The sequence below is a fragment of the Xiphias gladius genome, chromosome 3 (assembly GCF_016859285.1).
Source record: "Xiphias gladius isolate SHS-SW01 ecotype Sanya breed wild chromosome 3, ASM1685928v1, whole genome shotgun sequence".
Classification (NCBI taxonomy): domain Eukaryota; kingdom Metazoa; phylum Chordata; class Actinopteri; order Istiophoriformes; family Xiphiidae; genus Xiphias; species Xiphias gladius.
In genome coordinates, this window is record NC_053402.1 from 4,357,644 (window position 1) to 4,372,828 (window position 15,185).

Here is a 15,185-nt window from a genome sequence, read left to right on the forward strand (position 1 = left end):
CTCCACTATTAGGTTGCAAACTTTTGTCATTCTTCCCTACCACATTAGAGAGTTGTCTACCAAAAAGGATTATGATTGAGGTTTACAATGTCCTTGATCTGCAATGTCATGTTAAATCATACAACACAGTATATAATGTTTTAGAGAACTGTTATTTCAATTCTGATTGGGCACATCTTAACTATGTGCCCAAAGTATTGGCAACTTAAATATCTCATCAGCTTTGGGACAATTTCGCTCACATTATATTTTATAAATCCAAAATAAACTCTTGTCATTCTTTTTGCATTTTACTGTACTGTTAACCAATTTCAGGTTTTCAACTAACGTCCTCATACAGCAATGATACTAAGGGGGGGCCCAGTTATCACTCCCTGACCCAAACTGGGTCTCTGCTCTCCAACTTTCACTGTTTTTGTGACTTTTACTTTTCCTACACACAATAGCTTTCTTGCCCTTTCTACTTGGCTCTCTGTGTTAAAATAGCAAATTACCATCCCCTAGCACTTTTGCATACTTAACTTCACCTACTTGTGCTCTGATTATTTTATTTTAGTTAATTTAGTTTTAGAGGGTCTATTTTCTTTACTCCACCTTCTCCGTCAAACCTGACCACAACATAAAGGGATCCTGTTTTGGGATTCTTTTATGTCTGTTTTGTTCTTATTTTAAATGTTACATATTCCTAAATAAATGCGCTTAATAAAATAACTACGGTAAATCTGGAAAATTATTTTATCATAGAAAAACAATGCAAAGAATGTGGGCGATTCAGGATTTTATTGGAGGCCCGGAAACCCACGTCCCAGTGAGTATGCAGCACTGTGTCGAGAGGCCAAACTGCGCCCTCCCGCGAGCCGTAGCGAAGCGTCTTTCCTCGGACCTGGAGCTAGTCAGACGCAACCTACCCAGGTTCGGCTGCTGGAGTACACGCTGCACATCATCATCTTTATGCTATATATTTTTTTTCTATAAGTCAGAAAAAATAAGATGCCTTTGCCCGTGCAAGTGTTTAACTTTCAGGTAAGTCTTAGCCACTACTGATTATGTCAATTTCCAACAGCGAAGATTGCTGAAAACTGAACATCTATCTTCAGTACCAGTGGAATAACCTTAGCTAGTAGTAAGTTAGCTAAGGTAAACTACAGAGAGTACGGTTGTCATGCTTGGAGATAGCAATTTAAGAGCGTGCAGCATTATTAATTCCTTATGTTGTATGAGGCATATGAATCATTTACGAAGAATTGCCTTAAAAATTCAGTTTCAAAATGTATAGACATTCTTTGCTAAAGGTGTTTCCCTACCCTAGTTACAGTGCATTTTAGTGAAAGAACACGAATAGCTAATCTATGAGATGTTCATTGAGATTATTACTGCGTGGAGCATTGCATTCTGCCGTATAGAAGAATGGCCGTCACACTTTGATAAAACGTTTTATATGCATAAAAGTCTGCCACTAAGCCAAACCATTTGAAATTGAAAGACTAATTTAATGGAGTTTGGAACTGAAGGCTAACATCTGGTTGAAGGCCTCCATTGACTAGTAACATCAACAGTTACGGTAACGGCGTTGTTGTAATGGTAACGTACACAGGCAAAACAATAAATTACGGTAGTAGTTAGCTGTTACGGAGTTAGAGATAGTTAGTCGGAGTCTTCAGCCAATGCAGAACACACCAGAGACGGAAGAACGATTTGTGTTTATCATTGTAGCCTGCAGCTAACGGAAGCTAGCACTGCCAAGCTAACTTCCTGTTAGCCGTTTGTGACATCAGTTCTCATTGGCAGCTAGTGTTGCCATATGTGTAGCCATTCATACTACTTTTGCAAGAAGTTTCTCTTCAGCATTTGCATTAATGTTAACGTCCCTCTAGGAATCCATCTGGGACATTTTACCTTCCTTGTTGCCAATCATACATCCTGTTTTAGAATAAGGCTTAAGACCTGCTGGGTAGTTGTTGTTCACTGTTGAAAGTAGCATAGATACTGCATATCCATGTGCAGGACAACGTTTCCAGTACAATTGATTCTCACATCGGCATTAACCATTACACTGACAACTATGATCAGCAATGCAAACTAACTAGCAAAGCAAATCTTTAAGATGTTTTATAATTTAAATAAGATCTGGACAGTTATTAGGTAGAACACTGAATTGCTTTGAAATTAATTTTGTGTTATGTTTTAGCCCCAGTGAACATTACAAATTTACCATCTACCGATAATAACTTCTGTGGACAGCAGACTGATAGTGTGACTTCTTATGTGCCATTTTGTTTAATAGCTCATACTTTGGGCAGCTCCAGGGGCCCGTACCATGAAGTGAGATTAGTGGGTTATCCAGCTCTCTTTGGGCATGTCTCAGGTTTTCCGGTGACTCAAAGCTGGCGCACTTTTAACTGGGGTAGATCACCATGGTAACCTATGAGGCAGAGCTAGGCTGCTCTGGAGCAGGTTAATTTAAGAGGATCAGATTAAAACCTGTCAAAAGTCCCACCTGATAATTTATCACATCCCTGGAAACACAGGGATAAGTCATCATTCCTACAGGATCCCAACTTAGACAAAAACGTTTACAATGTTGTTGAATGTCAGTTTCTGCTATCACTGAAACCAGCTTACCGCCAGGTATATCACAGAATTTCAGCCTGATAAAGTTTACGGAACTCAGCTGCTGGAACGGGCTGCTGCAAATTTTTTGTTGTGATTGTTGTAGTTCACTGATTAGCAGTCTAAAATCTTCATTATTCAATCTTACAACATTAGAGCAAACAAAAAGGAACCACTTATTAGAAAACTGACACTAGTCATCTTTTCAATGCTTAATAAATTTATGAAACCTCTTATTACAGTGTTATTTGTTCTAATTTTATTCATATGTTATGGAACTATGATGTTGATCAGATCTTGCACTGTGATGTCTGCTAAACCTTGTGCCTGGTTTGTTTCTCTCAGGGGTCTGTGGAGCCCATGCAGATTGATGCAGACCCCCAGGAGGACCAGCAGAATGCTCCAGACACCAACTACATAGTGGAGAACCCAACACTGGTATTGACTTTAATATGCGCACACTTAGCCTAACACTAACCCTTGATGTTGGTAAACCAGTGATGTAACTGTCCACTTACAATAATTATTTACTTGATGTCTTTGTGGCAGTGATGTAAAGCCCTTTTGTTAGAGGTGCTATATGTAAGTTTTCTCTGCCGCTGAACATGGTTTCCTGAAGAGCTTCAGCCATTATTGCGTTTAGAGGTTTGAATATGCCCTCTGAACAGAGCTACTTCTTTATCCTTTCATGTTGAACTGAAGGCAGACTGGATGCTACAGTGACCCACTATGGCAAAGTAGCATTACGAGACGGGCAGGGCTGGGACTAGCTGGTTAGCATGCTAACTTCAGTAGAAGAGGAGAAGTGATAGAAATAAAAACAAAACAAGAGTTAAAATTGGCGTTGCTTCCAATGCTGCAGACAGCTCTCGGCAAATAAAGGAATGAAGCTTGATACTGAACTCACAATGTTTCTCCTAGACCTGAAGGTAAGCAGCTGTTAATGCTAACGTTGGCTATATAGCCATAGCAAAAACTGGTCACTGAGGTCTAGAGGTGCACCCTAAACACTGATGATTTGAATAATCAGTCGTGAAGCCATGGAGTCAGCTTCCATTTTGTCAGTTGAATCACTGCATTTTTTTTTTCAGCTGCATCATTGTACAAAGAGCAGTGCAGGATAACAGCATGGCAGGCTATAAACTTTTACTGAGCCTAACTACAAAACTAGCTGTGATGAAAACAGAGGGCAGGCTGACACACAAACTCATCTCCGGTTCTGAATGCCCGTACAAATCATGTCGTCACCTGAACATTTCAGTGGAGCAGTTTTGACATTGTTTTCATGAGATCGCTCACATGTCCCTCATTTTGTGTAGGATCTGGAGCAGTATGCAACCAGCTACAGTGGATTAATGCGCATTGAGAGGCTTCAGTTCATTGCGGAGCATTGCCCTCAGCTCCGAGTCGAAGCCCTGAAGATGGCCCTTACCTTCGTCCAGAGGACCTTCAATGTTGACACTTACGAAGAGATCCACCGCAAACTCACTGAGGCCACACGGTAATATAGTTAATGACCCTGAGCTTTTAGTCTTGGAGAGAGCCTCTTTTGAAAAAGCGCTGGCTTGATTTGAAAAACAGGTCATGTTAGCAACCTTGAATTGTCCTCTTACAAAAAATATTGATGTTTTGTTAGCCCTCTCTTTATCATAAATTAACATTTACATCTTTAATCTTACAGAGACTTAATGATGTTTAATTTAATGTGTAGCCATTATCACCAGTTCAGTTTGTGTGGCACTGCTTTTGTACTCTCCACGCTTTGTGTTGGTGAACCTAAATTTCAGCACTGCTCACTGCTTGGCACTGTACTAAATCCAAGGTACTCATGGGGTGGGCTGGGGGGAGGGGCAAATGAAAAAGCTCATTTTCGATATGGCAAACATGGCAAGTATTGCGGGACCTGTTTTGCTAAACACTGGAAGGTAACATTCTGATTCAGAATATCTGATGTGTGTTTTTCTGCCTTGTGCTGCGTCTGTCCTTGTAAACTAGCCCGTGTGCACGGTAATGGAAAGTACACAATTGCTTCAGCTACATTTATAAGTAACATTCTGGTAGCGTTGGCATTTTCAAAGTCATGTAGTGAGCTATATGACCACCAAGTAGGAGGACAGTGTGACCAAACGCTACATTGCTATATTTGATTATATTTTGTCTTGAAGAAAAAAAAGATCTCAGAAATTACTGCGTTGCATCCTGCAGTTTGTTCTCCACCAGATTATTCAGTGTCACCTCCCAGTCTTTGATTTAGTAGAGAATCAAGGAATGGGCAGATCTGATGGTATGGAGGGTGGGTTTTGCGCTCGATGTGGTTCAAAGGACACTTCTGGCACTAGAGAGCTGGTTGACAGGGTGGGAGCTGGTGTACTCTGTCCTTGTGTATTCTTTTTTCCATTCTATTGACCTACTATTGCTTGTAGGGCCTTCTATAAATTAATTATACTGATGTTTTAAGGCATTAAATGTAAATGTGAAAAGAAAATCAATAGCTGTTTCAGTGAAATATATTCAAAAATGTTCTGGAGTGTAAAACAGTGGAAATGCAGGGCAGAACCTAGAAGCAAATTGTTATAGGCTGTCAAAAGTTTAGGTTATGGGAACAGTAGAAACACTTATCAGGATATAGAAAGATTTCCTCATTAAGAAAATTAGAAACCTCCAAATTGATCTATGTCAAAACTCAATCAGTAGAATGCATTGCAATCTACCAATAACCAATCACATCACAGAAATGAAGCTATGTCTAACAAGTCATATGGCAGTCCTTTAGGAATGGACAAGCCAGTTCCTGAAGTAGGCACAGTGGGGTTGGTTGGATTAGCAGATGTTATTGTTAATAGACACATCACACATGCTGTTGCTTTTCTATAACAGTAGAAAACATGGTGATCTGCACAATTGGAAGTGAAAATGATTCACACTGATAAACAACAGTATATAAGCTCCCAGTCTGCCATGTTTCATATTATTTCATAGGTTTACACTGACAAGACTGGAGACTTGTTTATTTTTATAGAATTTATTTATTTAAATAGATTCTGTTTGCAGCTCATATAACTCTTTCACTATAGATATATTTTAATTTTAAAGGAAAGTTCAGGCTCAGTTGATATTGTTTATTAATGTAAGCTTAGTTTTTATAGTTAGTTAGTTATAGTTAGTTTGGAACATAAGTATTTGTACAGTGACACAATTTTCTTAATTTTTCCTCTGTACACTACCAAAATGGATTTGAAATAAAGCCTTCAAGATATGATTGAACTGTAGACTTTCAGCTTTAATTTAAGGTGTTTAACAAAAATACCGCATTAACCATTTAGGAAATGCATCCATTTTTATACATAGTCTCTCATTTTTAGAGGCTCAAAAATAATTGGAAAATTGACTGACAATCATTTATTTCTCCTTATTTAATGACAAATTAAGCAGATAAAAGGTTTGGTGTTGATTCCAATTGTTCAATATAATTTAGGTAGCTGTTCAGGGGAACACAATATGCAGTTCAAAGAGGTGTTGATGCAAATGAAGGAGGCCAACAATAACCTGAAAAAACAGAAATAAAAAAAAGAAATGCACTGGTGAGTTCAGCAACATTGAAAGACCTGGAACACCACAGAAAACAACTTAAGTGAAAGATTCCAGAATTCTTTCCTTGGTGAATAAATACCCCTTCACAACATCTAGCCAGGTCAAGAACAGTCGAGGAGGTAGGCATATCATTGTCAAAGTCTACAATCAAGAGACACCTTCATGAATGTAAATACTGAGGGTTTACCACAAGTTGCAGATGAGTGGTAACACTCAAGAACAGAAGCACCGAATTAGATTTTGCCAGAAACCTACTAAAAAAGCCCGCCCAGTTCTGGAACAAGATTCTTTGGACAGATGAAACCAAAATTAACTGATGGGCAGATAAGAGTATGGAGAATATGATTTGACTGCTGATAGAAGTAGCAGGGTGAATTCTGAAGTGTATATGGCTATACTATCTGCTCAGATACAGCCAAATGCTACAAAACTGATAGGACGGTGCATCACAGTACAGATGGATAATGACCCAAAACATACTGCGAAAGCAACCCAATAGCTTCTCAAGGCAAAGAAATTGAATATTCTTCAATTGCAGAGTCAGCGATCCTACCCCAACCCAATTGAGCATGCTTTTCACTTACTGAAGACAAAACTGAAGGCAGAAAGACCCACAAACAAGGCAGCTGAAGGTGGCTGCAGTAAAGGCCTGGCAAAGCATCTCAGAGGGAGGAAACTGAGCATTTGGTGATGAGTCCACTGGTTCCAAACTTCAGGCAGCAGTTGACTACAAAGGATATTCATCCAAGCATTAAAAATAATCCTCATATTTATGATTATATTGGTCTGTCCAATTACTTTTGAGACTCTAAATATGACAGACTGTATAAAAATGGCTGTAATTCCTAAATGTTTAATACAATATTTTTGTAAAACCACTTGAATAAAAGCTGAAAGTCTACACTTAAATCACATCTTGTTGGCTTTATTGCAAATCTATTGTGGTGGTGTACAAATGCAAAATTCTGAAAATTGTGTCACTGTCTAAATATGTATGTACCTAACCGTACATCAATATCAACTGATATGAAAGAAAGATCAGGATAAAATGTTTTGCCATTTCCTCGAACCCCAGCTGAGCACTACGCAAATGTGAAAAAGTAAAACAGGAAAAAAGTAGGTTTAAACTAGGGTAGCCACTATGTACTGTATTACAGTCTGATGGCTCATACATTAATTTTTCACTCTTGTCAATAAATTAGTCAACATCTAATATGATTTTTTTTTTTTTTTTTAACCTCAAGGGAATTACAAGGTGTGCCAGACACTGTTCCTGAAGGTGGTGTTGTTCCTCCTCCCCTGGACTCAGCGTGGGCTGAGTCCACCAGGAAAAAGGCTCTGCTCAAACTGGAGAAACTGGATACTGATCTCAAGAACTACAAGGGGAACTCCATTAAAGAGAGCATCAGGTATGATAGCAAAAGTTGTGGTTTTCTGAGTTTATTAGCATCAGTTTTCTTACAGAAAACCCAAAGGAATTCATTTTCAAAGTCTCCACTTTTCATGAATTTTCTAGTTTACAACAAAATGAACGTTTAATGAAATTAGTAAAGGTTAATGGGATACAGCCAAGAATTGAAGATTAAAATAAAAATGGGGTTAGATATACAACAGTAAATGACCATTTCAACACCACACAGGCACTGTGTGTGTTCAGAATAATAGCAGTGGCTGTAAAGTAGTACAGTAGGTTTTACTGAAACAAAAACAAGCCATTAAAGATATCAGCAAAGACAAATGGTGTGTAACAAGATGTTCATGGTTGTAACAGTTAGTTTTGCTAGCTTGGTCACTAAAAAAACTGCTTAGAAATCCTGACTGATTACCGGTCAGTCTTTGCTTGAAGTGACCCTCCGTCACTTCCCCTAAAGTTAGCAACTCTTTATCTCCCTCTCACCTTCCTTCCTGTTCTTCCTCCCCAGGAGAGGCCATGATGACTTGGGAGACCATTACCTGGATTGTGGTGACCTCAGTAACGCCCTCAAGTGCTACTCCCGAGCCAGAGACTACTGCACCAGTGCTAAGCATGTCATTAACATGTGTCTGAATGTCATCAAGGTACAGCAGAATGGAACCACAATGCTCTTCTGCTGTTTTCATGTCATATGGCAGTAACCACTGTATCAACTAGTGATTAGAGTTATGAAGGCTTGTTATGTGTCACTGGTTTAAATTCCATATAAACATATCATTCCTTACACTTGTGTGTATGGACGGGCTTTTTGTGGATCTCATAAGTTAAACCCAGCATGTGGTTTCGAGTATAACAGTGGCTTTGTGCCATATACAAAACAGAGTGGAGTAGAATCGACTGGGATAGGCTTTAATAATTCACCATCGGCAAACGGAGTATATTTACAAGTAAATTCAGTCTGCTGTGCCCACAGGTTAGTGTTTACCTCCAGAACTGGTCCCATGTACTGAGCTACGTCAACAAGGCAGAATCCACGCCAGAAATAGCAGAGGTGAGCACCACACTCTAATAGCAGAGGTCAGAGTTTTCACTTTCATCTTATACTCCAGTGTCCAGACTGTTTAATATGCTGGGTGCAGCCTTTAATTTTTTTGGGTGAGTATTGTTACTAGATAGACCATAAGTGGTTCACAGTGAGAGAGAGAAACCTATTCCATGCAACTTTTTTTTTTTTTTTTTTTTAAACAAGGTTGAGTTTTATTTCAAACCCTTCTTAATTTCTCAAAGCTTGTTACTGAGATGACAAATGCTTTCAGTTGATGCTATATCTGTTTCTTTTTTTTTTTTTTTTTTTTTTTAGCAAAGAGGAGAGCGGGATAGCCAAAATCAAGCGGTCCTCACCAAGTTAAAGTGCGCTGCAGGTAAGGCAGCTGAGATGTTGCTGCTTGGTAGCCATGGCTACCGATGTTTTCTCCAAGTTTGGATAAATATGAACTGATTTCTCAGACTCTCATATGAAACAACTTAAGAGAGCAGCCAGTAACAGCTGCCCTCAGCTGCTCTGTCTAGTTAGAGCAATTATGTATCATTTTTGGAGGATATAGTGGTTGGTATTATTTTCTTATTCTGTTTGTTGGTGTTTCAGGCCTTGCAGAGTTGGCTTCCCGAAAATACAAACCGGCTGCCAAGTGCTTCCTGCAGGCGTCCTTTGACCACTGTGACTGTCCAGAGGTGAGTTGATGTCAGCCACTGGTACTATGGTACTACAATTTGACCTACCAAAAAAATGCAGTTAGAAATGTTAAAGGATAGGTTCGCATTTTTTCAAGTCTATCTAAAGCAATATATTTATGCTCATTTAGGTCCATACTGGCCACAAAGAAATCTGTTCCCAAAGTGATTTCAGTGTAAATAATGCAGGACAAAATCCACAGTTTTGTGCAAAAATGCATTCCAGAGTTCAACTGAAGTTATATATGAGGTTTAAGTTATATATGAGGTTTCAGCAGTGTCTGTTAGCCAAATCAAGTTAGAGTCATTCCTATTCCACCACAGCAGGGAAATACTGCCCATGAATTTTGTACTGAAAAGGATGTTACATATCCATGTGATTTTTCTAACTCAGACTGCTTAAGCCTGACCTTACCTTCGTACAGAATGAGGACTGTAGATTTTGTACCTGATGACTTATGCTGGTGTTGCTCCAGTATAGACAGGGGAAACACTTACGGTAAAATATGTATGGTCATTTGAGTATTGTTTAAAGATAGACTTGAAAAAATGTGAACCTATTCTTTAAAGTATAAAGAAGATAGATTTGATCAGAGACCTCAAGACAGAACTCACAAATGTGTAGTACGGGTCCTCCGGTATGTTTTGAAAGCTCTTTTCTGTGATATTATATAGAAAAATATTATTTCCTGACACTGCTGACACAAAGTTCAGTTCCAAGTACTGTTGTTTTTGCGTGTATATTTAGTTTATTGAACTCCCTTTGTATTATTGTATTGTGTAACTTTATATAACCATTTTCATGCTGAAATATGGTAAACGGTAAATGTACTGCACTTACATAGCGCTTTTCTAGTCTTATTGACCACTCAAAGTGCTTTACACTATTGTCACATTCACCCATTCACATACACTTTCATACAGCGCTTTTCTATACAAACAGCGCTTTTCTATACACGCACACACACATTCACACACCGATGTTATCGGTGGCAATTTGGGGTTCAGTACCTTGCCCAAGGACACTTCGACATGCAAACTGGAGGAGCTGGGGATCGAACCACAAACCTTCTGGTTAGTGGATGACCTCCTCTACCTCCTGAGCCACAGCCACCCCCACTACTCTTTTTTCCCCACCTTTTAAAAAAAGTAAAACTCTGCTTACAAAGCCTGGATAATATTCAGTTTACAAAGTTGTCCACTGTGCTGTACTCTTAAAAACCTAATTAAACGTGTTTGTGGGTGTGTGTTCCCTGCAGCTTCTCTCACCCAGTAATGTAGCTGTGTATGGGGGGTTGTGCGCTTTGGCCACATTTGACAGACAGGAGCTCCAACGTAACGTCATCTCCAGCAGGTAGTAGGTAGTAGTTTAGTAAATGGTAACTGAAAAATGTCTTGGAATAATTGATGAATAGAAATCTGTATTCATAATCTTTTTTTTTTTTGTCCTCAGCTCCTTTAAGTTATTTCTAGAGTTGGAACCTCAGATCCGTGATATCATCTTCAAGTTCTATGAGTCAAAGTACGCGTCTTGTCTCAAACTACTGGATGAAATGAAGGTTTGGATTAAGACTATACAAAGTATAGCTATGGTTGAATAATCTCACTTTGGCAGTTGAGACTGTATAGAGGTTATGGGAGCACCTGACAAGGCAATATATTATGTCATAAATTTGAGTTAGTGTATTGAGATGAGTGACTGGTGTTTTCTCCAGGATAACCTGCTGTTGGACATGTACCTAGCCCCACATGTCAAGACACTGTACAGCCAGATCAGGAACAGAGCCCTCATTCAGGTGAGACAGATGCTGTGTATACTACCTTCTTACCATTTACCCATGAAATATACAGTGATACATGAGAAAGTTAATCACATCCACATGGATTTAAATCAGTATTAATATTACATTTAATGTTATGAAGCTTTTTTTCGTTCTTTAAGGGTTTGTCTGATATCATTTCTCAAACAAAGTAGGTTTTGAAGAATAAGTAACAACTGTCTATAGCATTACAGGTGTGTGTGTGTGTGTGTGTGTGTGTGTGTGTGTGTGTGTGTGTGTGTGTGTGTGTGTGTGTGTGTGTGTGTGTGTGTGTGTGTACTTTGGTGTTTTTATGAATATGTGTGTGTGTGTTTTTGGATTTTCTTATGGGTGTATATGCCTGTGTGTGTGTGTGTGTTCAGTATTTCAGCCCCTACGTGTCAGCAGACATGACTAAGATGGCTCAGGCTTTTAACACCACAGTAGCAGCTCTGGAAGATGAGCTCACCCAGCTCATACTGGAGGGTCTCATCAACGCACGGATTGACTCCCATAGCAAGGTGAAAAACCCACACATATGAAATGTTGAAATGAGTCATTTTTCTTTTGAATCACTACAAACTGGTACTCTGACATATTGGTAGATTCTTTATGCAAGGGATGTGGACCAGAGGAGCACCACGTTTGAGAAGTCACTCCATATGGGCAAAGAGTTCCAGAGACGAGCAAAAGCCATGATCCTCCGAGCTGCTGTGCTGCGTAACCAGATCCATGTCAAGGTAAAAAATAAACAAAACAAAAAAAAAGAGAAAAAATATCAAATTTTTTTTCTCTTAATCCAAGCTTGTACTGAATTTATTCCTCTTAGCAGCAGTTAAATATTAAACAGTTAGGAAACCACCCTGCCAAAGTAGTGAAGTAACTCACATGTTATGACTTAGAATTTCACTGGTAAGTATTGAACACAAATTCTCTTCTCTTAATTCTGTCTCTGATTGTTGTCTTCACTTGGATTTCATGAAATTCCAGACACCTGTGTCTGCTGTCCTGAAAAATCTGAAACTATACTGTGTAAATGAAAAAGAATAGAGTCATTTTCAAAAGAAATGCAACCAATATCAGTGACCTATTTCAATTTGGATCTTGAAATACATGAAGTTCTATCATGAGTAAATGATGCATGTTTATGATTGTGTTTGCTTGTTACAGTGATTTGTTAACAAATGGTTGGTCAGTAGTTATGTGTATATAACAAAACAGGCATGAGTGGAAAAAGAACTGCTGCATGTGGAAAACGGCTCTGAACATTGTTTGTTTTTGCAATCTGGATCTGTAGTCCATCACTATATGTAGACTGCTGTAGTCATGTTGTTTGCTCAGTGGTCATGGAAACCAGTAAGTGGACCATGACCAAGTTCAGGAATAACCCATGATGCTCAACGTTGTAACAAAACATTTATGGTTCTATGAATATATATTTATCATTAACTTGGTACATTGTTTGCCAGTCGTCCCATCACATGTTGAAGTGTCACAATTCATAAAGTCAGGAGAAAAAAAAAACATGATATGTGCTTGAGACAACACATTACTTCATGTGTGAAGGAGAAGGTTTCAGTCTTCTCCACATGGTCTCATTTATGAATTGTAATTATACCAAAAATACTAAAACCAGTTAATTTAAATACTGCATTGATGATTTAAAAATTATAGTGACTCAGTGACAAAGCACTGATATTAAACAGCAAACACATAGTGTGAATGCCTTAATAGAATTGCCCCCCCCCCCCCAAGTCTCCACCCAGAGAAGGCAGCCAGGGTGAACTGACACCAGCCAACAGCCAGACCAGGATGAGCACCAACATGTGAGGAAGAAGTCCTCTTGATAGTCTGCACGCTGACTCTGCTGACAGCTGCAGACTGGAGGGGAAGAATCACCCATGCATCAACACCAACAACCCCACCTACTCTTTCTCAGCTAAAGACAGAAACGACACGCAATGTAAAGACTTTAATGTTCTCAAATGATCTCTGTTATCCCTGTGAGATGGTATGGGGAATAAAACCTTTTGTTAGTCAAATGATTTGGACAAGATGAAAATGTTTTTTGATGAAAGCGCAGCACTTATGCTGTAAATTACTGGTAGGAGATGCAATTTGTTCTGCCTACAGATGATGGAGGCCTCATTAACAGAAACAGGTTTTAAAATAAAAACGCCTACAAAAACATACACGTATTGGTCGTTTTTATATGTTAGCCCTGTTTTCAGTACCACATTGTCTGTGTAATTTTCGACCAATAGCTGGAATTTATTGATTTGGGCCAAGTAAGAAGTTGGATGGAGCTCCATTGTGTCCTCAGAATGTATTTGTGCTTAAAGTAAAATGTACTGTTGCTCTGTCAGACCCTTCAGCTGTGGTGTAAGGTTTAAGCTGGGTTTACACCTGTGTTGTCTGAAATAAGATCGCATGGTCTCTTAACACCACTGCTGTGTCCTCCACACTGCAGCTGAAACTACCTGTGGCTGTAGAAATCACCTCAATGCAACTAGAGGTCACTGTATTTGAGGTCTAGCTTAAACCTGCTCCACATTTTGTTCAGTTGATGTTTAAAGTCAAAGAGGCTAGTATAAGGACATATTTCAGCAGCTCAAGTCATTTAATTAATTTCTAAGTTTAAATTTTTCACCATGTATAATCGTATCAAAGTAACACCAGCCTAGATGTCAAACTAATGCAATTGTGTAATCACATTTAAAAAGTGTCACATCTGCCTTCAGTCGTTTTTGACTGCAGATAAGAGGCTTATTGATTATCTAACAAACTGATTATTCAGTTAATTCATACATGTATAATATAAAATGATACACAGTTGCTACAGCACCTCACTGGTAAATAATATTTTTTTATGCATGAGCACAATTCTAGTGCCTTCAAGGAGAATATTGCTTTAGTAATGTTGGCAGGTGTGATGTGAATTGTTCAGTCACCTGAGGCTGGGAGTCTCAGAAAAAAGAACCATAGATGTAAGGTGATTCCAACTTAAAACTAATGTAAACTAATATATTTGACATATCATTGATACAGCACTAGGGTGCAAGGATACAAGAGTTATTCTAGGGGCTAAATTTTCTGCAAATGATTGATATGATTAACATGCTATACAAAGTTCCTTTGAATCACTTGTATCGGGCAGAACTTATAAGGTAACTTCATCATACGTCTGGTTTAGCTACACTTTAAATGTACCTAAGCTCATTTTGACAGAACAATCAGGTCTAACTTATCACAAAATTGGTTTTAAAATCCCTGCAAATGCTGGTTTAGTTGAACCTGTTCTCCGGGTTCATTTTTAAAACATTCTTAAACCTAAGCTCGTGTCACCAATAGCCCCATTACAAAAGACAAAGATGGGATAGGATAGAGCTGCACTTATTCCACTAAGTATTTGTAAAGGATCAGAATACAGTACATCACCACTGCCCCCTCAGTATATAAGGCATTCTGAACAGGTATGAAATAAATAATTTAAATCAATAAATATACATGATACATAAATATACATAAACTGATCAAAACCACACAAGACGCCACTAGTCGTGGAATATTTTAATTTTAACCTCTTTCCAGTGTTTACACTCTGATACTGTATATGCATTATAACATCCTCTACAAAGTCTCCCTTCAGCAGTTGGTTCAGTTGAGAAATGAAGGCACATGTACTTAAGAATTAAGACCACGTCAGAATCCACAGATGGAAATACAAAAGGAGGACAACGTTGTAGAGGAGCTCTCTTCTCTTTCACTCTGTTGTCACTTTATTTTAGAATCAGGCAGACAGTAACACCAAATTATAAGTCCAAAGTCAAACTCAAAGGTGGGACAGACCTTGAGTATTTATACTGGGTTTATGGGTATTGTAGTCTTCTTTTTCGAATTATTATTTTTTTTATTTTTTTTTTAAATCCAGGAACTCATTAGGCTCTCATCACTAATGTAATAATGTTGAATGGTTTTTTAGGAGCTTATAGCCTGATTCCCCTGGGTGTGATAGGAAGGAGTGGATTGACTGGGTGGAA

The 15,185-nt window shown here is 38.6% G+C and overlaps 1 protein-coding gene across 2 annotated transcripts; it reads left to right on the plus strand.

Moving 5' to 3' along the window:
* The first annotated feature begins 809 nt into the window (after window positions 1-809).
* gps1 (G protein pathway suppressor 1) lies at window positions 810-13,335 on the plus strand. Of its 2 annotated transcripts, none has more exons than XM_040124124.1 (14): window positions 810-1,023; window positions 2,956-3,048; window positions 3,930-4,111; window positions 7,446-7,610; window positions 8,124-8,259; window positions 8,589-8,666; window positions 8,976-9,036; window positions 9,261-9,346; window positions 10,606-10,700; window positions 10,800-10,905; window positions 11,062-11,142; window positions 11,529-11,666; window positions 11,751-11,885; window positions 12,901-12,975. In XM_040124124.1, the coding sequence occupies exons 1-14, from the start codon at window positions 991-993 to the stop codon at window positions 12,973-12,975; spliced, it is 1,464 nt and encodes a 487-aa protein (XP_039980058.1). In that variant the 5' UTR covers window positions 810-990. The 2 variants fall into 2 exon arrangements, with proteins under 2 accessions (XP_039980058.1, XP_039980057.1); XM_040124123.1 differs by having other exon boundaries at window positions 811-1,023; window positions 10,606-10,703; window positions 12,901-13,335.
* The last annotated feature ends 1,850 nt before the right edge of the window (window positions 13,336-15,185 follow it).